Source organism: Protomyctophum bolini (genome assembly GCF_963924005.1).
Source record: "Protomyctophum bolini genome assembly, chromosome: 17".
NCBI lineage: Eukaryota > Metazoa > Chordata > Actinopteri > Myctophiformes > Myctophidae > Protomyctophum > Protomyctophum bolini.
Genome location: NC_137878.1, coordinates 19,179,184 through 19,204,192, shown reverse-complemented (window position 1 = coordinate 19,204,192; position 25,009 = coordinate 19,179,184). Strand labels below are relative to the sequence as shown.

The 25,009-nt window shown below is 40.9% G+C and overlaps 1 protein-coding gene across 1 annotated transcript; it reads right to left on the bottom strand.

Annotated features, from left to right (window-relative positions):
- Positions 1-5,275: 5,275 nt before the first annotated feature.
- On the bottom strand, positions 5,276-24,217 carry cibar1 (CBY1 interacting BAR domain containing 1). Its single transcript, XM_080787139.1, has 8 exons — positions 24,052-24,217; positions 19,827-20,061; positions 18,411-18,479; positions 16,638-16,739; positions 14,836-14,940; positions 12,956-13,069; positions 9,983-10,102; positions 5,276-6,989 (listed from the first exon to the last, which is right to left on the bottom strand). The coding sequence occupies exons 1-8, from the start codon at positions 24,078-24,080 to the stop codon at positions 6,870-6,872; spliced, it is 894 nt and encodes a 297-aa protein (XP_080643265.1). The 5' UTR covers positions 24,081-24,217; the 3' UTR covers positions 5,276-6,869.
- Between the last annotated feature and the right edge of the window lie 792 nt (positions 24,218-25,009).

The following is a 25,009-nucleotide window of genomic DNA, read 5'->3' as shown; positions in this document are numbered from 1 at the left end:
TTAAAGCTGCAATGCATGCCTGCCTGCATGAAGCTCAAAAGTGCAACGTCTCGCCTGGACAGACAAGCAGCTATTCTTAAATAGCATAAAACGTACGCATTGACAACAAACCGGATGTCATCATGCCAAGACGGTCAGGCGGACGTCCAAAATCAGAAGGCAGGGAAAGAAAAGAAGGTGATACTGATATGACTTCCTTCCGTTACGGTTTGCATTTATTTCAACTCATAACATAGATGATGTGATCAAGGCAAAACAATTAAACAAGCTGAAATTGAGCAGAATATACGTAGGTCCTCATATTAGCCTGCCCAGTAAAGGTTGTTTAGACTGATGTCTGCGATCCTAGTTTACTGAGGCACTACACTGTCTCTCTCTGTAGGCCATTTGATGTAGGCTATGTGATTACCTTGCTTACTGTAAGTCACTCTGGATAGGAGTGTCTGATAAACGCCTAAATTATAAAGGCTAATTTAGAATGAATTGTGGGTGTATTGTTGAGCCTAAAAAAACAACTTTGCTTGGCAGCTGCTCAAACAGTACAGAAATAATTCCTGGGGGTTCAATTTAATTGAAGTCTTCATTTAACATTTAATTAGTTTACGCTCTTCTGATTGGATAAAGTTGCTATCCCGACCTTAAGTGTTAATGTGTTTTCTGTTTACTAAACAGCTGGAGACAGGGAGACCCCCTTTCTAAAGAGCTATATAGAGCTATTTAACACTTATTCTAACCCCAAAAATATCCCTTACTGCACTATTTAAGTAAACCCTGAGGATTTGTGTAGATCTGTCATGGTGACTTTCCCAGCTCTCCGCTGGGAGAGAAAACTCGTAAACCACAAACCACAGCGGCCTGCTGTGATTCATAGCACATAGGTGTACTGTGTGTATGATAGTGACAGAACAAGGTCAGTGGCATATGGCTTAAGGGCTGCTTAAGGTATGTGCATGGAATGATACGGCGCAGTGCCACGGATGACATACTGTTAGATCCTGATCTGATAGGAGTGACACATGGGAACGGAGCAAAAGACTCACACTGACTCGGTGACTCACAGGCACAGATAAGGCCTGTCCTCTGTTTGGTGGAAGAGGTACTCTGAACTACTTGAACCCCAGCAAGCATGTTCTTTGCATAGTTACGGTTACGGCACAAGTGTCATTTTTGAAAGGTTTGAAATTATATTCTTTATATTCTGATATATTCTTACCCATAATAAGTGCATGCCCAAAATAGGTACACCAGCTTGAACATGTTAAAGCAGAAATCCAGAACAAATTGTAATGAATAAAACATTTGTACGCCAATATAACTAGTGCATCTGCAGTGTGGTTGGAGGAGGTCTCCCCTACTCTTCCACTGAGACATTTAGACCCTGGTGTCGGGTCAGGTAAGTAGTACCACCTGAAGAGTCACACTCTTCTGTCCTGTCCCCATTTGTCTACTTTGGGCTGGTCGTGACGATAGGTCGTGACTCACATTCTTCCTCGTACACGTGACCCCACCTCTCCTAACAAAGCAGCCACGCTGCACTTCCTCTACTCTGCATCTGTACCTCCTCCAATCTGCAAAGTAAACTCCTTTGTGTTTATTCATTTGTGTACTCGCCGAGTTGGAAATGGATAAATTAGCACATTTTACTACAGTGTGTTTAGAAGCAGAGAGAGGAGCCTTTGGGTGTCTCTACTGTAAGATAGGCAATGCACTATGACTCACACACGCACACTTTTATAAGCGATGACTCATCCCCCAGCACAGGCCATTTGGGTTCACAGAAAGCAAAACAAAGGGCCATAGGCTGGAAAGTCAGCGTGTGTGACTGTGTGTGTTTGCATACACATTAACCTTTATGTGTATTAAGGCGCTGCTGTTGCGCAGTAAGCATAATAACAAACCACCTACACACCTGTTATCTCCTCGTGCCAAGGAGAGGGGGGGGGGTTGTACTTAATGTCGTGGGCGAGGGGTTTGGAGGGGGCACAGTGACAGCACGAGCGTGTCGAGAGACGTGGAAAAGAAGCGCTTTGAGCGTGAATTGGAAATCATTCCCATCAAGGAGCTTTAGTGGAAGATAAACAGGAAGTGGGGTAAAGAGAGATGGACGGACGGACAGGTCGTGAGACTCGTGACAGATGGCAACGTGAGGTGCAGGCAGTACCGCTGCACACCAATTAGATTCAGTGTGCCCACTTGCTGCACAGTGAATGTCTCATTAATAGTATGCAGGGTTCTAAAAGCCAATGGAAGGTGGAAGGTGGTCTTTGGTTAAGTTAAGTTTAAATATAAATAAATAAAGGGGGGGGGGGGGGGGGGGGGGGACTTCAGAATCAAATAAGATGAAAAGCCAAGGCAATAAAACATGATCATCAGGTACTATGAAGTCACTAAAGTGGTGGTATTTCGATTGGGCCTTTTGACTCAAAGGCTTTCAGCTTTCAGGAAGAAACCAAAAATACACAGGGAAGACATATTTGAACAGGTGGTCCGTGGACCACTGGTGGTCCGTGAAGGTATTGTATGTGGTCCCTGACCATGCAAAGTTGCGAAACAGAGTGCACTAAATGCCCTGGTGATGTATGATGACACGTCAAAGTTACACGAAAAAAAGTACAAAAACATGCACATCCAACCCAAACTTGGGCAGGTGACGAGCGGTGAGTAGTATACACTCGGAGACGCTCGCACACCGTGGGCTCCGATGCTGTGACAAGTGCCTTTATTTGCACAAATAGGTGACTGTAACCGACACGTCAATGTTGTCATTTACTGGAAAGTTGGATGTCAAGAACTTCCACAGTTGTACGGGAAAGTGTACTCCCCACACACTGTACGGGATTGACTGGTTGAGTCACCATTATTAGGAAATGTGCCCATATAACCAATATAATAATACATAATGGCTGTTAAGGGCAACACAACAGTGGTCCCCAGGTTGATTCTCAGTCAGGGTGGTGGTCCCTGGTTCATAATCAGTTGAAAATCCCTGCCATAGACACATACAAAACAGTACAAAAATCACAGCACTCCCATCTTTAAAAATCTATAATGCACATAGGCTTTCATGATTTAAACCTGTTCAGTGATTAATTAGCCTAACAGTAAAGCTTTTTAACTGCCTTAGTTTTTCCATCTTGTTAAAATTAGTTTTTTGCATTCGCCCAGCAGATGTCCGCTCAGATGGTCATGGTGAGTGCTGTGAGGGCTTAATCACTTGAACGCTACATACTATTTTGACCGGAGTCCGCAATGGGGTTATACTAGAAACCCTCCTGTTTTCCTCTACATTAAACATATTTGCACAAAATAGCCACCAGCATAGGGGTTAAGTGTCTTGCATTGACACACAGAGTGGGAGAGCAGGTCGCTGTAGCGGTGACCTTCCGATTGTTCTTTGGTTACAAATGGTCACGGTGGGGCAGAAACCCTGCATGTCCAAAGCGGTTACTTTACCAGACCAGTAAAAAGAAAAGTAGAGCGTTACAATGGATCCAGTGTAGTTATTAGTCACCAGCTCTCGTTAATATTTATACTGTAAAACCCACCCACCCAGACAAATTTAACCCTTTTCATTTCAACATTTTTAAGAATCACGACTAGACATGACTGACTATATTCTGTGCAAAGAAATAGTGCATTAATTTACAAGAAAAACAGAAGTTGAATTATGGAGACAAACGCTTTCTACAGGGTTTTTACTGTGTGGCGGTGTTGTGTGTGTGCATTCCTGATTGATGGCAGGACAGATTGTGATAACCCATCTGCACGTACAGAGAGAGTGCTCCGGCCATCAAGACACAGCCAGCCATGGAATGGTAAACGTCCTGTGTGACTCATGCAAAGACACGACACGACACGGTGCCACCGCTATCAGCCAACATGGTGCCACTGGGTCAGCAGTGACAAACCACACAGACACACACACACACACACACACGCAAACGCGCGCACACACATTAGCAGGGCTGGTCAGTGGTGGACAAAGTACTCAACCCCAGTACTCGAGTCAAAGTATAGTCAAATATTACTCAACTGCAAGTGAAGGTTGCTCTGTCAAGTTTGTACGAGTTAAATTGGTACTTTCTTTTATAAAAGGTGCAAAAGATAAATGCTTTATATACTGTAAGTAGAAAGAAATAGAAACTAGAAGGTAGAGTCAAAACTTAAAAGGGATAGTTCAGATTTTTTGAACATTAATATAGTGGTTGCAACTGTATTAATTGATTGCCCGAGTCCCGGGGTGGGAGTTCTGCTCTGGTTTTGGTCAATAGGTCCGGTCATTTTGTGGGGGCAATGGGGCCACGCAGTAAAAGTAAATTAATTCACAAAACTAACGTCATTGTATCGTTGACATATTTCTAAAATATTAGCGCAACTTTCGTTCAACTTTGACCCCTCTATCACATGGAACTATTTTTTGGGCGTAGTGATATGGACACAAAAAGCATAGTTCTGTGTGATAGAGGGGTAAAAAATTAAAGAAAGTTGCACTAACATTTTAGGAATAAGTCAACAATACAAATGACGTTAGTTTTGTGGATTAATTTACTTTTAAGAAAATGACCAGAACTACTTAATATTTCACCAAAACCAGAGCAGAACTCCCACCACGAGACTCGGGCAATCAATTAATACAGTTACAACCACTATATTAATGGCCAGTATTTCATACAGCTGAAGTTAGAAAAATGTGAACTATCCCTTTAAGTACACTGTTTATCTTTCATATTATGAACTGAAGTGAAAGTCATACGTATCCAAAAACAAATATTCAAATAAAGCTACTAAAAGCTACTTCAGTACCGTACTCAAGTAAATGTACTTGGTTTTCTGTCCACCACTGGGTGTGGTGGGTGAATGCACATGTACAAGAAGGTCTATAGGCACAGACGCACACCATTTATACATGCCACATACATGTCTGCACATGTGCACAAACTCATTAGCAAGCACACAAACACATGCATACAGATAAGTCCACAGCAGTTGCGCACATCCCCCGCCTCATTTTGAACCGATGTTGTATGACAGAGGAAAAGATGAGTCACTTTCAACTGTCATCGTCACATAACTGCCGTCTCTCCGGTCCTTTCACACACAGGGAACACTATATAATAGCTGCGATAAGTCTTCTGGTTGACATCTTTATGAAATGGGACGGCCGGTACATTCTGTGCTCATTATGACTATGACATTATGTATTTGCCTATTTGTAAAGCATGAAAAAGGATACTGTGCATTTGTCATCTGTTAAAACAAAATGGAATGTCTTTATTCTATAAATACCAGCTCACATAGTGCAACCCGGTACATTCCACTGGCATTGAGGCATATACAAACATGCCCAAAAATAGTACACTTTTGGCACGGAATATACAAAAATACATAGCTAATGCAATACTTGACGTTTAGAGGACAATAAACGCTAATACTAAATTACTCAAAGAATTAAATGTCCTTTGTGGTGAATTACATAATCAATAAAGATACTGCAGCACTGATACAAGTCTTTCACTTCTTGTATTAATGAATGACTGACAAATCTACCCCATTGAATCTAACTGTACAAACGAAACCAAATGGACCTTTAACACTGACATTATCTATGACACTGGGACTGAAAGATATGACACATTTCTACATTCTCAAATGTTATTTGCATGTCTTTTTTACTCTTTGTATACCAGGGAGGGGGGGCATAGGGGTAAAGATTCTGCACACAGCCGTGAAGACCATGGGTTCCGCTGTGCATCCTGCTTGGCCATGTTTGCGGTAGGGAAGACGGGCAGTAAATGAACTTTGTCGATAGCCTCATTCTCCGCCGAGAAAAGCCTGGAAACTATCTATTGAAGATGACTAGAGTGGTGCCTGTTGGGCACTGGCCTATTTGGAGCGATGCAAGTTGGGCCCTGCATGTTATGTCTGTGTCACTTTTATGCCCTTACGAACATGGAGTTCGTCAGGCATGCCCAAATATGGAGTCTATGCAGATGTCAGAACTTCACTGTGATGTCAGAACAGGCCAGCCGGGCACTGCACTCCCTGTGGTGGTGTGGAACGTATGTGTCGAATTCGAAGCCGGTGGGGCGAACGGTTCTCGAGTTACGTATATTTCCGTGGATGCACTTCCCCCAGAAAGGGTATTTTTCGACAATTTACAAACCAGGTTTCACACACTGGCAATGTAAACAGCTGTGTAAACTGTGAAGCCTAACATCCTTGGGTTGTATTTCCGTCAACGTCCACTACTTCCGTTTAGACACTCAACAGGCTATAGGTCTTGCCAGCGTGTCAGGTTGGTCCCTGACCAATCAACAGAGAGGGAAACTGCATGGGTGGGATAGCATGTTGCACCAGTCACATGTATCGGAGTAGACTGTCTGAGTTTCTGTGGACTACACAGAATAACGTCCAAGTTCGTAATATACGTTTTGAGGTTTTAACATACTCTTGTATGTATGCGCTGGAGCGTGGCCAGGTTGTTTCGGAAATGAAAAGCCAGATTGTCCTTAGCATCTAAACATTTGTGACAACAATAACCAATGAAGTCAATGCAAAATGCAAAGATTGTAGCTTGTTTGATAATCTATCTAAAGTCTGAAAATGTGTGGCTCCTCCCCTTTCCTAGTCCACTTCTAAACTACTAAAAACAACACTATGTGTTTAGGGCAGTGGTGCTGATGAGCGATTAATATGGGATGTACAGGATATACGGGATACAGAGGATGAATTCACGTTCATTTTAAAAGATGGAAACGGAAATGCTACTAAACGAGTATCTATTCTGACCGTTCATAAATTAACGGATATCGGAGCACTCCATGTTGTCAAACCCAGAGTTCTCTGAAATCGGAGCAGATTCTCAGATTCTATTTGTCATTGTCTGTGACCTCGTCCTCGTCTTCAGAGTCTTCAGAGTCGTCCTCGTCATCCTCCTCTTCTTCATCCTCTTCCTCTCTTCGTCTCTGGTGCCTGGGCGTCCTTTGATGCTAGGGTGACAAATACAATGTATTTGCATCGGATGTTTGCCTCCTTGGGAACCCTTGGACTCTCCACTTATTTGTGAAAATAAACTCAAATAAAACATCCCTTTCTGAGTGGAATGCATCTACAGCACTTATGTGTTCCTACTTCCTACAGGGCTGGAACCAGCCTGTAGAGTAGACCGTCTCAATCTGGCCTGTGACATCAAAGAAAAAGTAAACGACCCCTGCCAAACTAATCTGAAATGTAAAAGGCATTATGTAGTGTTGCAGTCGAGTCCACCTAAAGCGAGTCCAAGTCAAGACCAAGTCCGAGGGGGAAGGGGAGGGGGGTCGACTCCAAATTATTTGTAACTTTTTTCTAATTTATAGGTACAGAAAACACAAGTGCATCAGCTGCTCTCCGTTACTAAGATAACTGTCTATGGTCACATTCTCACCTAATACTTCGGTAGACTCATGCGTATGGGCGGAGATTTTGGGATTCTTGCATATGGACTGGACTCCCCCCCCCCCCCCCTCTCTCTCTCTCTCGCTCTCACTATACACATGCAGGCACCACGCTGAGCGCACTGATATAACAGACAGCAGCGCAAAATGTTTACACGTTTATTGAGATGAAAGTTCCAGTCCCCACTAGTCCCCACACAGTGACAGCACTCCATGATTACGGCACGCACAGACTGACAGAATATTATTTAGGCTATAATACCATACTATTACACTGCACTGCAGTGTTTATGTGTTTTCTTTAGCAATTTATTAATGTACTCGTCCTCATTTCAATCAGGGCTTCAGTCTCCTCATTCGACCACGTCTATCCACGGTAACGGGACATCTTTGCGCTGCGTAAAATATGCTTTCTCCGTCTACAACTGTGTTCAGCTCCTCACCCGCCACATTGTTTGCTTCATTTTAGGGCTGTCAAAGTTAACGCACTATTAACTAGTTAACTCCTTACTAAAATCCTTTTAATGGCAAATTTTTTTTTGATGCGCGATTAACGCACTGTGAAGTTTGACAGAATGGTTGAGAGACGCATGCATGTGAATGCAGGCAGTCAGTGAGCCTCTCCCCCTCTCTCTCTCTCCCAGTGAGTCTACATATTAGAAAACTTTGAAAACATGTTATTTTGATCAACATGGCCTGTTATCTCTCGTAATGGTACCATTGGCCAACATCAATACAGTTCTTTAGTTTGGGTCTGGAAGGCTAAATGTCATCAAATGGTGGTCCGTGGCTCAAATGCAGAATAAATAATGGGCCTTGATATGAAAAATCTTGAAAACCACTGATTTAAGGTATATTTAGAACGTATACAAAATATGCAATTAATTTGAGATTAATCACAGTTAACTATGGACAATCATGCGATTAATCAGATTAAATATTTTAATCGATTGACAGCCCTACTTCATTTCCTTTATTTACTGCAGATTGCATTCACACCTGCACCGAATCGTAATCAAGTGCGATTGGAAGCGAAGCGAAACCCCCATTTTTGCTCGGAGTATAATGCGGTTCTTTGATACACATTACGATTCGAATGAGCCTTCACACCTGCCAAACAAAGTGCACTTTCTGAAAATGCGCAGCAGAATTCGTTTTAATCGCAGCAAAGCTCTCTGGTATGAATGTGACCTATAAGTGCCAGACAGCTCTCTTATAATGTTGTTAATGTGAAACATGTTCCTTGAGACTATATTTATAACATATTGCAATGTGTTTCATTAGTGACCTATTAAGCTGTGAATTGTCACATATAAATGAGTTGGCTAATTTAAAAGTTCACACTGCACGGATGTGGAAGTAATATTTTCCAAGTAACCTCAGAGTACACCAGAGTAAAACATGAAAAAGTCAACATTTATATTAATCTGGCTGAGGACCTGCACGCTGCTATAAACAATACTTATACTAATAAGAGGAATATGCCTGGGGTCTAAAGACATTAGAACATTTTTAGTTTGTATTTACTTTTCCATCAGTGGAACAAAACGTGAATTTTCAGTGAATTTTTTATTAGGTTGCTGTCAAAGATGGAAATCCAGAGGCAAACCACAGAAAAAATAAAATGTGGGAAATTCTACAGCTTTTATCGCACCGTGGTTCTGTAGCATTGTAACATTTTGAGTCTTTGACAGGTCATTAAATCCTACTCTGCGATTTTTTAAACAGCATGAAAGGAGACCCCCAAAAAAGCACTGTGTTACCTAAACAATTAGCACTTTATGTAGAATTATGTTTGGATATTATCGTTCTAATTGAAGAAATTGAAGAAATATCTGAAACCATTAGGGCTTTGGAAGATGCTTCTGAACATGTATTCTATTGCTAGTTTGACAAATTCAAACACTCTTAAAACACTCTTTAATCTACTGCCAGTTTAAACACTTCAAATACTATTTCATCTTTTGCAGATAGGCAATTTTCGGTGACATGAATCCAAATGACTGAATTCTGTTGTGGTCGACTGGGAACTTTAATGCATGTGTCACATTGGAGCCATGATGTTATTAGATCCCTTCTCTTTTTCCATTTTGTGTGACTGAAGTAAAATGAGACACAAGTAGCATGTGCTTAAATTCATATTCAGAAAATGTTTCAGATGTCAAAAAATTCTGAGATGATAGAATGGTGATGGATGATGATGGTCATGGAAGGGGAGCTTCACCCGTGTGAACTGAGTGGTGCAACTCCCCCCCCCCCCCCTCTCTCTCTCTCTCATTAGCAGGCAACAGTGCAGCACTATCTCTCCCTCTGTTTCTGGCACAACAGCGCCCCTACTGGTACCAATAGTCATACTGGTGCTCATAGTCACATAGGCGAACACATAGGTGGGTGAACACGCACATAGGTGGGTGAACACGGACATTGCTGTTCCTTTGAGTGGTTGCACCACTCAAAAACGGTCAAAATGACCTCTCATACTGTACACTAGCATGTATGCTAGTGGTAAAGGTGTCTATATATAGAGTATGCAGTATGCTGCATCTTACCTGTAATGTTCCCGTCTTGCTCAGGGAGGAGCCTGTCCGATCGAGGGCGGTTTGGGAATTGGCTCGCACTATGTCTAACCGGCTCTGATGGTCCGGGGGGTGCAACAGGCTCCTGAACACCTGCAAACACAGTAGGACGTGTTTAGTGGTGGGAAGTAATGTAAACAAGTACACTGAAAGTACAGTACAGTTATGATCATTGTGAAATGGGCCAGTCTGCAGAATGAAGAGATTAAAATTTTGTACAGGTAAGTATATTTTAAGGCCAATACTTTTTGAAAAAAGGACCTTTGGTAACAGACCATTTGGCTATTTCTGTGATAGATGCTCTCAGGCATCAGCAGATTTGACTCATATGTTCATTGTTTTGGTCATGCCCAGCCTGGTGGATTCCTGGAGGAAATCTTTACAGTTATTTCTAAAATACTAGGACTGAATGTGGATCCTTCACCTTGCATTGCTATTTTCTGTGTCCCCAAAGAGGGAACCAGAACAACAGACAAAAAAGATATAGTTTAATTTGCTTCTTTAATTGTTTGCCTACGAATCCTCCCGTTATGGAAAAACCATCTACCTCCATCAAGTTCAAACTGCTGCAGGACTTAATGTCATTTTTGAAACTACAAAATATTAAATTTGCTGTCCGTGGTGAGGATAAAACATTTTAGGATAAAAATTACGGAATGCAACTGACTCTAAGATGCATCTAATATACTTGTTTCTGGAGAATAAAAAATGCATTCCACAGATTCTCAGTCAGGTTTATCTGCATGCCGGGCGTTGGTGTGTGTCGTTTGGATGATTCAATCTCCCGTCTTTGTGATACGAGTGCCACATCCGGGTGAATAACTTCTCGTTGATATGAATGGGAGGAGAGATGATTCAGTGCAACAACAAAAAAAGAAACAAAACAAAGGGTGGCGAGAGATGGGGCTGATGATATCATCAGACCAACTCTGGGAGGACTTGTTCTCTTGATGTAGTCAAGTTGATTGTTACGTTTGTGGACATGTTTGATGTATTGTTTTGTCTATCTATGTGTTGTGCCTGATATGAGGACACCCTCCAACAACGAGATGATGCATCTCAAGGGCCTTATCCTCCAAATACATTTCAAATAATAATAATTAAAGGCGCATGAAACCAGAGGCTGATTTCGTAGTACGTTTTCCTGTTCAGGCAAAAAACTACAGAATGGTAAAAACTAGTGATGGGAGATTAATCAGCAAACGCATCGATATCGGACGATTCTAGTTTTTTATTTTTTATTATCGGCTTAATTAATCGGTCAGATTGTCTTTACAGATACCGGTAAACAAGCCCAAAGTAACAGCTTGAACAGATCTACAAGCTCACAATATTAAATATAAAAGTATTAAAGTTAAATCTGACTTGCCTAAGCCTGCAGTGCAGATACCCTGTTACATGTATTATTCAGAATGGAAAAAAGTTATCGACATCGGTATAATATATCGGCCAAAATGTCTCTTCGGCACATCCCTAGTAAAAACATACTGGCTTGAAAGCAATGCAGGTGCAGCCAAATTAATAATGAGCTAGTTACAGTAGATGTAGGCATGCCCAGAGCCATGAGTGTGGCAATGTAGTGAATGCACAAGCATAGACAGCAGCCAAACTAAATCTAACAACACCATTACTAATTTGAGTATTTGCCCGTTTTGAACTTTCTGTAGTTTTGAATCAGCCAATGTTTATTTCACCCTATGCCCCTTTAGTTTAGCAGTTAAATCCCATCCAACAATAACCACCTCAAAGACAACACTGGTGAAAGGGCGTCGGTGGTACCATCCCGTATGAACAAGCAATGACTCAGTGAGAGTAATGAGGGCATGTGTGACCATGATGCCTTGGGCTGGGTTTCACTACAACCATAAACACTATAAATTAGTTCACCAGGGCTCTATAATAGTCTCCCTCCTTCTTTCACTCTACACCAAAAAAAGCTCACAATGCGTCAACGCAAGTTATGCAACATGTTGTGAGCTTTGATGTTCTCACCGAATGTTCAAATGGTTAAGTTAGCAAATGTCTAGTCAAGGCTTGATGGACATAAAAAAGAATTGTGATCAGATTCCAGCCCCAGAGTAGCAGAAGAAATAAAAAAGAAAAGACAGTGAACAGTGTAATGGTACATCTAGGTACAAAAGAACAGTTAGTTGGTAGTCTCTCAAGCCAGACTATCTCTTCCACGATCTTTTAAATTGAATGCTTTGAATGACGATGAGTGTTTGTGAAAATATTTTTTTAAATACTCTACTTATAATTTAAACTTATAATTTATAGGCTAATAATTATTTGGTTTCCAACTTTCCAGAAAGAATTATTTACGTGACAGACTGCGCAGGATAAGTGGGACATCCACTTTATTTTCCAGAGCTTTTCTAAGTACAGACACATTTGCCTGCCAACGAGCCAACGCGTTTGTCTTGATACTAACTAGCTTATACCAGTCATACAGTGCAATAACGAGGCTCTTAAACCAGTGTGCAATCAATGCCCCAAGACAGCCTCGGCTCGAGCAAAGGTGTCAAAAATAACAGATCTACAAGCCAACAACGTATCATGGTTCAACATGTTATAATTGTAGAACGATTACTGTATATTTGTCACGTGGCATGACTGTACATTAGGCCACACTCGGAGACATAGCTTGTCCAGTGTAGCACTTATTCTTACCATGTTTATACTTATGTTTATGTTTACTTTGTTAAATCATGACAGAGATAAATAAACTAATAACTAACTAAAGTACGTACATATACGTGTCGTACATACTGATTTTTAATGAACAAAACAATGTATATCCAAACATTTTCCAAAACATTTGATACATTCCAAACCTTTTGGAACAGTTCTCTCTCATTTCAAAACATTTCCAGGAATGTCATGACTGTAGGAACTAGGAACCCTGTGATAGAAATACACCGTCCATGTCAGCTGACAGCCTCTTACCTCCAGGTCCTCCTCCTCGTCCACACTTTGGATGTTCTGATAGGCGGCCGTGTACAGCTCCAAGGCCTTAGCATGGAATGACATCTCCACCGTCAGAAAGTCCCCAAAGATCTTCTGCAGGGTAAGGATGACATTTCAGTTCTCAATCTAATTGTCTTGGTTTGTTTCTAATGTAGCCTCACAGAACTGTAAAGTTTTGTAAATAAACAACTCCAGTGTTGCAGAGCTATAGAACCCATAGCCTGAAGGGATGCAACGCTCCGATTGGTTCAGAAGCACACAGCCTTCCGTTTTAGACTGAAACTTCAAAATAAAATCCCCAAAAAGCCATTGCACCCAGTCTAATGTTTTAATTGTTTTAAAGTGATCCAAAACAAAACTATATAATAGCCTATTTCTTAATAATTTAACCAAAAAACATTTAACAATTTATTTATTAAAATATAAAAATAAGTCAGTTATGAAACATAAGATGATAAAATAGGATTAAACCTGACTTTTTAAACAGTCAAAGACTTTAGTCATTAGTATAAGATGGTGATGATCTGAAACAAAACTAACGAAACTAAAAGAAGCCAATCTGCAGAATACATGACATCAGATTAAACTACAGTAACTCAATACAAAGCAGGACACAACAGGAAGATGCATCCCTGATGAAGTGATAAAAACTGCTCAGCTATAATCTTTGAAGTGGAACTGAAGACTTTTCTGCTTGCCGCTTCCTTTTACCAAGGTTTTTGATACATTTCTTCTGCTACACTACCTTGTTCTCATATTTTTATTGCTTTTATTTTAGCATATTCTTATTGTATACACCAATTCCTTAGTAACTTTTTAAATGTCAAATGTCTTTAAAGTCTACACTTTGTCTTAATGCTCTCAACGTTGTGTAAAGCACTTTGAATTGCCTTGCTGAAATGTGCTGTACAAATAAACTTGCCTAACTATGAGTAAAATAATCAAAACAGAAAGTGATCATTTTGACTCATTCAAACCGACCAAACCCAAAAATCACTCATCGCTCGGCTCTAAGATTAGCCTGCAAATATCTACCATGGTTGGGAGGTCTGAAACGGGTGAGTTACACAAGCATACAGTGGTGAGCTTTCCTTTTCCATTCAGCACATGAAAAGGTGAAGGCACGTTGTACTTGACAGCACAGGAACATATTCAGATGGCTCAAAGTAAAAGAGGTTAAAGGCAGGAAGGATCACAAAGCCTTCACTGTCTGGTTGAACTTCACCGTCACAACAAAGAAGGGACCGGAGCCAGACTCCTGTTCTGAGCGGAAAACTGCCGCACATAGAGGAGTGTGTCACTGTATCCACACTTAGGCGCGTCTCTCTCTCTCTCTCTCTCTCTCTCTCTCTCTCTCTCTCTCTCTCTCTCTCTCTCTCAATAATTTATTAGTCTCATGTCGCACAGCTGCGTCTAGTTTCTCCCGGCGGATCCTGCCGGGAGCTGCCTATGCCATAGAAAGCATAGGTTGGTTGGAGTGTCTCTCTGCCCTGAAAGAACCTCTTCCTGGCTCTTCTTCATTAGCGGCTGACTCACATGAACAAAAGAGCAGAGGGACAGAAGATGCAAAGAAGGCCCAGGCGGTGGTGTAACCGTCTGGGCACCCGACTGGTAATCCAGTCGCAGTGTGCCGGGGGTTCGACACGGCCCGACACGGCCTTTACTGCATGTCTTCCCCCCCCATCTCTCTCCCGTTTCCTGTCAGCCTACTGTCTGTCCCTTCAAAAAACCAATAAAAGGCGTAAGCCGCAAAAAATATCTTAAAAAAAAAGAAAAAAAGAAGAAGATGCAAAGAAGAAAAGCAGAGGTTAGGAACTCAGTGAAAGGGGAGGAGACGTTGAAGCCGGAGAGAGAGTGACCTTTATGTCTCGGATCTTCTGCGTCTCAAATTCGTCGATGGTCTCTTCCAGGCGTCTCGTGGTGCGTGTGGCGTCCATGGTGGCTCTCTGGAGCTCCGTTTCAGCCTGCCGGGAGAAAGGAACGACGTCAGACCACAAAAACACTCTCAAAACGAGGGCAACCTACTGTAGAGGTGGGCCTAATCAGGTTGTGAAATGACAAACTTTGACGTCCATTATCATCATTATAGAAGGTATAGAATATAGAATAGAATATAGAATCTACAAACGTAATGCAGAGATGTGAGATGCTTTCAAGGCTGTGCATAGCGATTGAATGTTACAGTGTACGAGACATTGTAGACAGTGACATACATGAATGCATACATAAAGCCTCATTTTATACCAATAAATTAACTACTAAAATAAGCTGTAAATGATACAAAATTTATGTGGAAATACTGAAGACTGAATTGATGTATTAAAGTAGATTCATAGGTTTTCTAAAAACGTACTTCTCTACGAAATGTGAATAATAAAGACGACCTCACAAATTGTACTCCCTCAAATTTGACAGAAACCTATGCCTAAATGTTTTTGCTGGATTTGGATTTATTTATTTTATGAATAATTGAGATATACAATGTTGGAGCAATGATCAGTGTTTTACAGTCATATACATCACCAGTACAGATGAGCTGAAGAGACCAACCTGGGACTGACGGCTTGGTTAAGGAACTCACCAGTCACCATAGAATAATAATAATGAACAAAACATACAAATTGACCAAAATTGTAACTAATGTACAGCAGCTTACTGTACATGCTCAACACAGTTCAGACGGTGGGGGTGTACTCGAGTTAAACACTAGTAGGACACAGATTCTAAGCTGACTAAGCCATACTACTTCACAGATTCTATTCATTTTCTGTTTCATTTCGGCCAACATGACGATCCGTACAGATCAGACTCATCGCCAGCAAAAAACATTGTTTTCCTATGACCGGGCACGTGCTCTCTTTTGCATTGTAAATCATGTTTCTGGACATTTTAAGACACATCAAAATATTCACACCCTTTCAGCACATGGCACAGAGGTGCACCAATCCTTCCTGTTGATGCTGATAGATGTGGTAGGAATGGTGTACAATAGCAAATGCAGAACAAAGGTTTAGGTTCAAGACTCAATGTCTGTTTGAATGCATTTTTCCTGGTGATTACTTAAGGTGCACGCTCACAGGATCTAAATGTATCCGTATGAACTCATTCACTGTCATTGACATTCGTCGGTATGACAGTCATCATATGTGTTTTCCAGTGTTTACGATAGAACATCGCAGTGACACTCCCCTATGAAAGTAGAGACTCTTGTCTTTCTTTTGAGAATGAGATATTTTACCAAGTCATAGAACCAACAATTCTATGGGTCTTGAATGATTAGTAAAAAACAAACACTCAAAAACGGCTTTAATAGGCTATGTAAACACTCTGGCAGTAAATGAGTAAAGGTTATCTACCATACAGATTGATTAAAATAATGTTTTATTCAGTAAAAACATTAAAATCATTCCATTGGGCCGATGTGATGGGATGGGATGATACGAGGACAGACTGGCTAAAGCACTATTTATCAACGTCGAGACACCTAAGGGTCCATTTGGTTCCATTAGTACACTCTACTACTTAAATAAACACTCATGATCTTACAGTGTAGATCGGGGGGTCCCAGAGATAAAAAAGGGGGTCTGTGACGTAATGCATAATATCAAACTTGAGGGTCCTTGAAATTCAAAAGGTTTCGAATCTCTGAGGTAAAGGATACAATGATTTGCCTGTCGGAGGGGTTCCTCTGTCGGGTGCGTTCCAGCTGAGCCATCTGCTTGGCCTCTCTCTCTCTGGCACTCTGGGTCGTCTTCAGATCAGCCTGTGAGGGTGACAACAGAGGTCCATGTATAACCTAATTAACAGATCATGGAAATCTATGCTCACCCCAGAAGAACGTGTTGATTCTAAAAACTAAATGGGAACACAAAATAATAAAATAAAATAAAATCTATAAAACAATAGTGGCCGCTATACGGCCTGAAAATCTAGTTGAAGTGCTAAACACTGCTGTAACAATGCTGGACCATGGCAGACCCCTAAACAGTGTTCAAGAGAGTGGTGGGGCTCATAGCATTCCCATGAATAGCATTTCAACATTCAACAGCACTTTGACAAACACCAGCAATGACAAGTGATTAACAAAGGAAACCGAACGTCACCCCCCTGTCCAAACACAAGAGAAGAGGAAGGCTTGGGAAGCCTCACGGTTGAGGGGAACCCCTTTTAGGCATGCCAATAGGTACTGAGTGGACAATATAGGGGACGAGACATGGGCAGTCATTCCTAAAATGGACTAGTTCCGGTCTCCATGATGTTTGCTAGGACTACACTAGTAAAAGTACAGTAAGCTAATAACTTCATTTAAAGTAAATAAGGAAGTAATATGATAAAGCAGGCCACCCTCCCACGAGTGCAATATTGTGATTATACAACATTTACATTACCATCGGTCTGACAGACAGACCATGACAACCACTGACTGACATTCTACTGTAGGTCTACGACAGTGCCAACATTATTCAGCTTGAACACACAGAAACAAAACTTAACCGTTAGCTCAATCTCATTGTAGATAATAGATATCAATATCCGCTAATGCTAACTAAGGGTTGCAGTATGCCCCAAAACAAAAAACAATACTGTTAACCAAATAAACGTTAGCACCCTGATTCTGGGCCAAACATTCTGTGAAAATGTCGACAAGCTGGCAACACAAAGCGTTGTGAGCTTGTAGATCAAATATATTCATAGTCTAGAGATCAAATTGAATAGACGCCTCGGTACTCCTGTCAACCAAGCATATCAAGTGGTAATTAAATGTCTATCATCAGGCATGATGGGCATATTAATAGAGAAAGATCCTCCTGCCTAATTTATGCTCCATCACACCAAAGCATTGCATGGAAATTTTCACCTGCCAACAGGATAAAGTATGAATTTGGCTTTTAGTCTTCAGCCTCGCCTCAGAAACTAACAGCTGGTTCCTGTCTGACGACCTCAGGCTGCACATAGGCCCATAAATTTAAAATGTAATTCATTAGGATGCAGTTCCATGAAGTGCCATAAAAGTAATCGGTCAAATAATGTATCCTAAAAGACAAGCAACCAGTGTAGTGATGTTAAAATAGGAGTAATGTGTTCGTTTCACTTGGTTTTAAGTAAAGTCTATCAGTACATTTTGGAGCCTATTGACTGTTATTTGGCTTAACATCTTGTAAGATGTTTAAAATATATATTAAGGGGACCATGCACTACAGCAGACACTGAGGCTTTGGGATAGACAAGCCAATGCTGCCCTCTAGTGGACACTCAGCAATGTGACGTCTATTAATTTGACAACCAACAACTAATCTTTTTTTTATTGGCTAAGTGAGCCTGCATTTGACTGGGATTGGATTTTGCTCCCTGAAGTAGTAAATAATAGAAATATAATCTCAAATACAAATGTAAAGTATGTTCTTTTGAGTTCATGTGTTGTAGTACAACTTACCCTTTTGCTTTTCACAACGGCCCCGTAGCTTTTTAATGGCTCTACCACTTTGGCTTCAAGCCTCTCCACCTGGAAAATGGATTCAATTTAGGCAGAATTTTCACTTATAAATCATCCATTATTGGTGGACTATTATTTGTCATGGCAGCCATACTTACATTAACTAGTACAGTAAACACAGATGTTACCAATTATACTAATTAAAGTTCTGTTCCATTCAGTGCAGCAGAGTATTTCCAGTGAGCCAACCTGTCTGTTTGACAACTGCTTTGACACTACTTTAAATAGTAATAGAACACCTGGCTTTACACAAAACTTTGGTGCCAAAAATGTAATGGTGCACGGATGACTTTTGCACAAGACAATGTTTCATTACTTGACAAAACAAGGCAACTATAAACAGTTACAATAACAAAGAAATATGTGGTAATTAAATGATAGTTACTACGGTAATCAAATTGTTATAGGTTACACAATACCATATTTTGCAAAAGGTATCAATATGCTTCTTGCAGGAAATAGTCTCATGTAGCCAGACAGCAATAACACAAAAATATATTTTAAAATATCTTTACATTTTAGTTTTTCATTTATATTTCTGCTAACCAGCATGCTAGATATGCTTAGATGATTTCTATAAAATTGTGCAACTTTAAAGAAGAAACTGTGTGGGGGAGGTGTCACCACTTCCGCTTTATTGCTTATTCATGATAGAGCTTCCGTTGCTCCAGACTGTATGACGGAAGCATTTGGAAATTGAGAGAAGCAACAGTCTGGCCACGCAAGACTATACAGGCAAAGGCCACAGACATACGGGATGCAAACTTAGGTAATGTTATGCCAGAGAGTAGAATGCCTTCTGTTTGTTTTGATACTGGGTTTAACGTCAAAACGTTTCATTGAACGTGAACTACAACATTATAGACAGTAAACAACTTTGAGTTCTGCTGTCGTTATGTGTTTGAGTGTCCTTGAATGGCACACTGCCAGCATCATCTACCATTTTTGGTTGTGGTGACGTCATGATGATTTGGTCAATTCTGTCTCCATTTACATTGCTAAGAAAGTGGAAGCGTGCAACTTATTTTAACTCAATATTTCCCATCAAATTATTGTAGCTGTGTAATAAGCGGCTTAATGTACAGTGAAGCAGTCATTATTTGAAAATAAAGCCCTTCAAGGTAAAGCAATAATGACCTGTGTACATTATCGCTTTGATCAAGTTATCACTGACACTGACCTAGGGGTAACAAATGGACCCTTACAGGTCTGTAACTCTGAGGAACCAAATGGACCCGTAAAAGGTGTACCCATGGGGTCTTGAAATTAAATACGTTTGAGAACCACTGTCCTAGCTGACACCCATTTACCACTTGTTTTACAATAATTTATATATATTAAAGTTACTAGTCCAACCTCAGCTTGACGGTAGTCTTGAACCTTGGCCAGCTGTTCAGCAAACTGTTTCATGCCTCTCTTGAGGTTGGGCGTCTCCGTGTCTGCGTACAGGTTGATCTCAGTGACCAGCAGGTCGGCCTTGTCCCGCAGACGGGCCGTCTTGCGGACGTAGGCAGCGAACAGTTGGCACATGTCGCCAAAGTGCTTCTCCACGTTGGTGACGTTCTGCTGGATCTGTCTGGTCTGACTGTCCCTGGCGGTGGTGGAGAAAGGGAAACTTAAGGGTGACTCAGTGCAGAGAACAGATTCTAGAGCACGGCCCACACTTTTCCCACAAGGACGTTTTATTGCACCTATGGGTGCTTGGACTGACATACGCATACACTAGGACACTTTAGGCACCGTGACCTTTGGGTGTAGGCCTATGTGCATTTACACACATAGATCGCATCATACATATGAAAGAACTGCAACGGAAATAAGCTGGTGGCTGCGTTTTATCGTTTTGATAATGGTGTCACAATTATCATTTAAAAAAAATGTTATCAATAAATCAATCAAAGTCGTTATATTATGTCGTTCTTGTTTACGACACGGTATCAAGTAACAAGTCGTAAAAAAAGACCAGATTTGTGGTGGAAATGTGTTTTGCACAGTGATGGGAGCAGGAAGATGTTCAGTTTGTGTTGACTTGACTTTTTGATCATTAACTCAATGTCTGCCAACGACTTAATTGACTGCTTTTTTAGCAACTCCCACAGCGCCAACGACGTCTTTATCGTCTTTTTCAGACGGGTATAACATGGGACCAAAAAATTACAATTTTTTTTAAATTTAAATTAAATAAAAAAAATGTATAGAGACTGGCGCTTAGGGACTTTTTGGCACTTCTTAAAAGCGATGGATGAGTTAACCAATGCTACCTGAAAAGAAAATACTGGACCTAAGAGCAATCATGTTTGAGAATAATAATTGTTCATTAATCATAATTGAGTGTGAAGTTTAAAATAATCATGATATTGATTTGAAGTCATCACCCAACTCTACTATGGGAACACAGTCAGTACAGGCTATAATGTGGCTGTACTGTGTTGTCAACTGGGTCCTTATGTGGTGGTGGGGCAGATTCAAACAAAATAGAGGCCTGTGTATGTAATACCAGTAAGAAGCCTTAAATTAAAGGCGAGAAGCGACTGAGACACTCTACCAGAATAATGTCACTTCATTATGTCAGGACTACAGTGGAGCGGACAGACTCTACCCAAGTCCTGATCACTCGCTCATTCCCATGTGCAGGGCCAAAGAAGTTGGCCCTGCCTATTTTTAATAATTCGACGGCAGTACAATTAGCGTTTTCTCAGTTGATTCTTTATATCCATACGAGTCAAACCACCGTGATCATTTGTTTATTTTTGGAACACAGTTCTTATTTGACGCGATATGAAAAAGTTGCGCTCCTATCACTTTGGGGGATGCCTCCGTACAAATAAACTTCTCGAAATGTACAGAAACAAGGCCGTTTCTGAGGACATTTCTCAATGCACTCTCACAAAATACAGAAATGCAACAGTATAAGTACAACTAAAGCATGAACACTTACAAGGCTCTTCAAAGCACACGTGAGGAGGAAAAGGCCAGCATTACAGGCAAGAGTAACCATAGAGAGAAGGCAAGCAATAGCATTACAGGTTATAGGAAAGGAAAGCGTGACTGCTTCTGCGTTCAGAGCGTGTAACGGAAGCATCACAGGCTTGAGCGTGATGGCTTCTTGCACGTTTTCACTCATCATCAAAGTAGGGTCAGGGGTCGCCCCAGCAAAATGCGGAACATGTCATTGTTAATGATGCATTTTTTTATTACATTTTTTCTTTCCAGCGACACACTGTATTGTTGTGATTATAGATAATGCATGGGGTAGGCCTACGGGAAAATTCACCCTCCCTGAAAGATGTGCAAGGACTTTACATTTGGGGAAAAGATTACATAAAATGTAGTCATTTCTAATTTAGTGTGTGCCCACTGTGGTTACCATGTATATAACAATGTAATAATCACAATCTATATAATCGATTAACTGTGTGTGAGGGACAGGGATTGATTGATTGAAGTAATTATTAACAGATTGCAGAATTACAGTACATTTCAAGCACAACTGAATACACAACTGTTAACTGTGGACGACACCATAAACAGCATTACACAATAGGGTCCTGCTACACCACTATATACACTACTATATAGCCAAAAACAGGAAATCATCAGGAGGTAAAAAGGGGTGGGTAGGGCATTCAGATTTTACGGGGGCCAGTTTCGAATTGCAGGTCTGCAGTGGCTGCAATTTGCAACTCTAGATTTTTTAATAATGGGATTAATCTAGAGTTGCAAATTGCAATACCCTCCATTGACTCCCCACTCATCCAATTTGGTTTGCGATCTGCTTGTCTTAAACAACGTTAAACTCAACAACATTGCAGCTGTAGTCCAAGCTTGAATTATCCTCTTTCAATCTGTCGAGCTTGTTTTTCATAAAAATCCACCGTAGAAATGTTATGAGCTACTTTCTGTCAAGACATCCTCTTGTCGTATGTCGTCGTATGTCACTGAATGGCGTTCCACCCGTTTCGAATTTGCACATAATGCAGGAGGCAGCAGAGCGACCCGTTAACAAAAACGAGTGCTTCCAAACTGCAACACTTAGAAAAATAATCACCTGCACAGAATTTCTTGACAGAAAGTATAGCTCATAACATGTCTACGGTGGATTTTTATGAAAAACAAGCTCGGCAGATTGAAAGAGGATAATTCAAGGTTGAGTTTAACGTTGTTTAAGACAACCAGATCGCAAACCAAATTGGATGAGTGGGGAGTCTATGGACTGAATGAAGGGTATTGCAACTCTAGATTCATCCTAGCCCCCTGGGTCAGCCCAATCTGAACCGAACCGGGCGGACCCGTAGGGTCCCTGTGCGGTGATGTGTTTTCGTTTGGGAATGTTGGAATGCGGACATAAATATCTTCGGTAACGTGGTTTCGGCGATGTTTGAGGGCTTTTGTTCGTTTCAGTTGTTCACAACGGTATTTATAGGTACTTATAGTTCACACATTCAGAAGCCCTCAAACGAACAAAAGCCCTCAAAGAGCGCAGACACGACGATACCAAAGTTATTTACGTTTATTTATGTGTGCGTACCCGGTGGCAGGGTAGAGGTGGAATAGGACCCCATGGTCTGGGTCTCAAAAATGTCAGAAACGTCAGTACCATTGGGTTCTGACTTGTAGGGCTAGATTCATCCCATTATAAAAAAATCTAGAGTTGCAAATTGTGGCTAAGGTCTGCAGGTGCCCTTTGAGAGTGGTTTTGAGAACATGTCTTAATGACTGTTGGTAGGGCGTTCCACATTTTGGTGGCATAGGAGGAGCGAAAATAATTTAGTCCCTTGTTTGTGCCAAATCTGGGTTGCACATGGTTTGTTGAACTCCCTCTGGTGTTATGGGTGTGGACTTCGTTGACATTAAGGAAGTATTTAGACAGGTACACGCTGTATCTTGGTGGATGCCGGATGGTGGTGTATGGAATGAATCTTGTGGACCTGACCCATTGCAAGATACTGTACTGTCGTCAGCCCTAAGCCATTCAAGCCTAATTGGCCTAAGTGGGCAGGGGTGAGGTGGGACCCCAATGGAAACAAGCCAATAGGCTTTTGTGTGTTTAAATCATCTTAGGCCAGACCTTATTGAAATGTACTTTCCTGTGCTTTTTTTCTGCAAACGTTTAAGTATTCAATCAATCAATCATGCAGTCTATTCCTTAACTACATAGAAGTGTCTATTTGTATGTCTCTAAATGTTGAATTTGAATGAATTGAACAATGTGGACCCTGTTGTAAACAAGTGTAATGCTTAATTGGGTCGTCCACTCACAGTTAACAGTCTTTGTATTGAGTTTGTGCTTGAAATGTACTGTAATTCTACAAACTGTTAATAAATATTTCAATCAATCAATCAGTATGTAATCTCTGTCTTCTTATCTACCTAGCTTTAAGTAGCATAACTCAAAGTTCATATCGGCATTTCCCCAGTTGGAATCTCCGTACTAACTCAGGTGTGGGGCAAAATAGAGATAGTTTGATGTTCTCTCAGCAGGACAAACGTTTGATTTACAAAAGCCCTAAAAAAAGAGCTTTGAACGTTAGCTCGTTAGCAAAGGACAGTTGCAGATGTGCAGCATGGAGTATTTCTTTACCTGGCTCTTGCGTCTGGGGTGCGAAACATCACGACCGATTGGCAATTGCCCGGTAACACACGTTACAAACAGAATAGATACTGAATATCAACACAGAGATGTAGCTTATTCTGGGATCTCAAACGTTTACACTCGGCAAAGCTACTAGGCTAGCACGCCAATCTCCCGTTTCCATGGAGCTTCAGAGAATATCCGATGACGCGGGGTATGCTGGGAAATTGAGTTTTACTGGCTCATTATGTTCAAACTCTGTCACTCTGAAGCCAGTCAAGACTGATAGGGGAGAACGGGGTAATAGATGAACCACTTTTTGCTTAAATTGTCCTGGAAGCAAGGCAAAATGAGATGGCAGTAACATCTAATGATCTACCCATATTTCAGGATGTCTTCTATCAATTGAAACGATGAGTAAGCATCTATGACAAAGGGCCATGAAAATATGACTTATTTTAAAAAAGTGGTCATGTGGCTCAATTTGCCCCAGGTAAAGGGGTAAGTTGATCCACATGATATTTTAATGTTAAAAGTTTAAAGTTGAACAGATAATGTATTCACTTATCGATTATAATATAATAACATTTTTCCCTTTTGCAAATAGTCTTATTTATTCGTTTATTTATTATTTAAACAATATAAAGACAATTAAATACATTTTGTTATTCCGAACCTTATATTTGCAATATTGTTAATAACATATTGCAAACTTCTCTTAAATGAGTATGTCATGCAAATTAAAGGTCATTCAGTAAAATTTGAGTAGCAAAGACTTGAATATAGCAAAGATACCCCCGGACATTGGTTCATTTTACCCATAGCCACCATTTTAGAAAACAACTAGAACCAATAAGACGCGCAAACGCGGGAAGCGAACGCAGCTGAGACCCTGCAGATCATGTCTGTCTGTCTGTCTGTCTGTCTGTCTGTCTGTCTGTCTGTCTGTCTGTCCCGCTGTTACTGT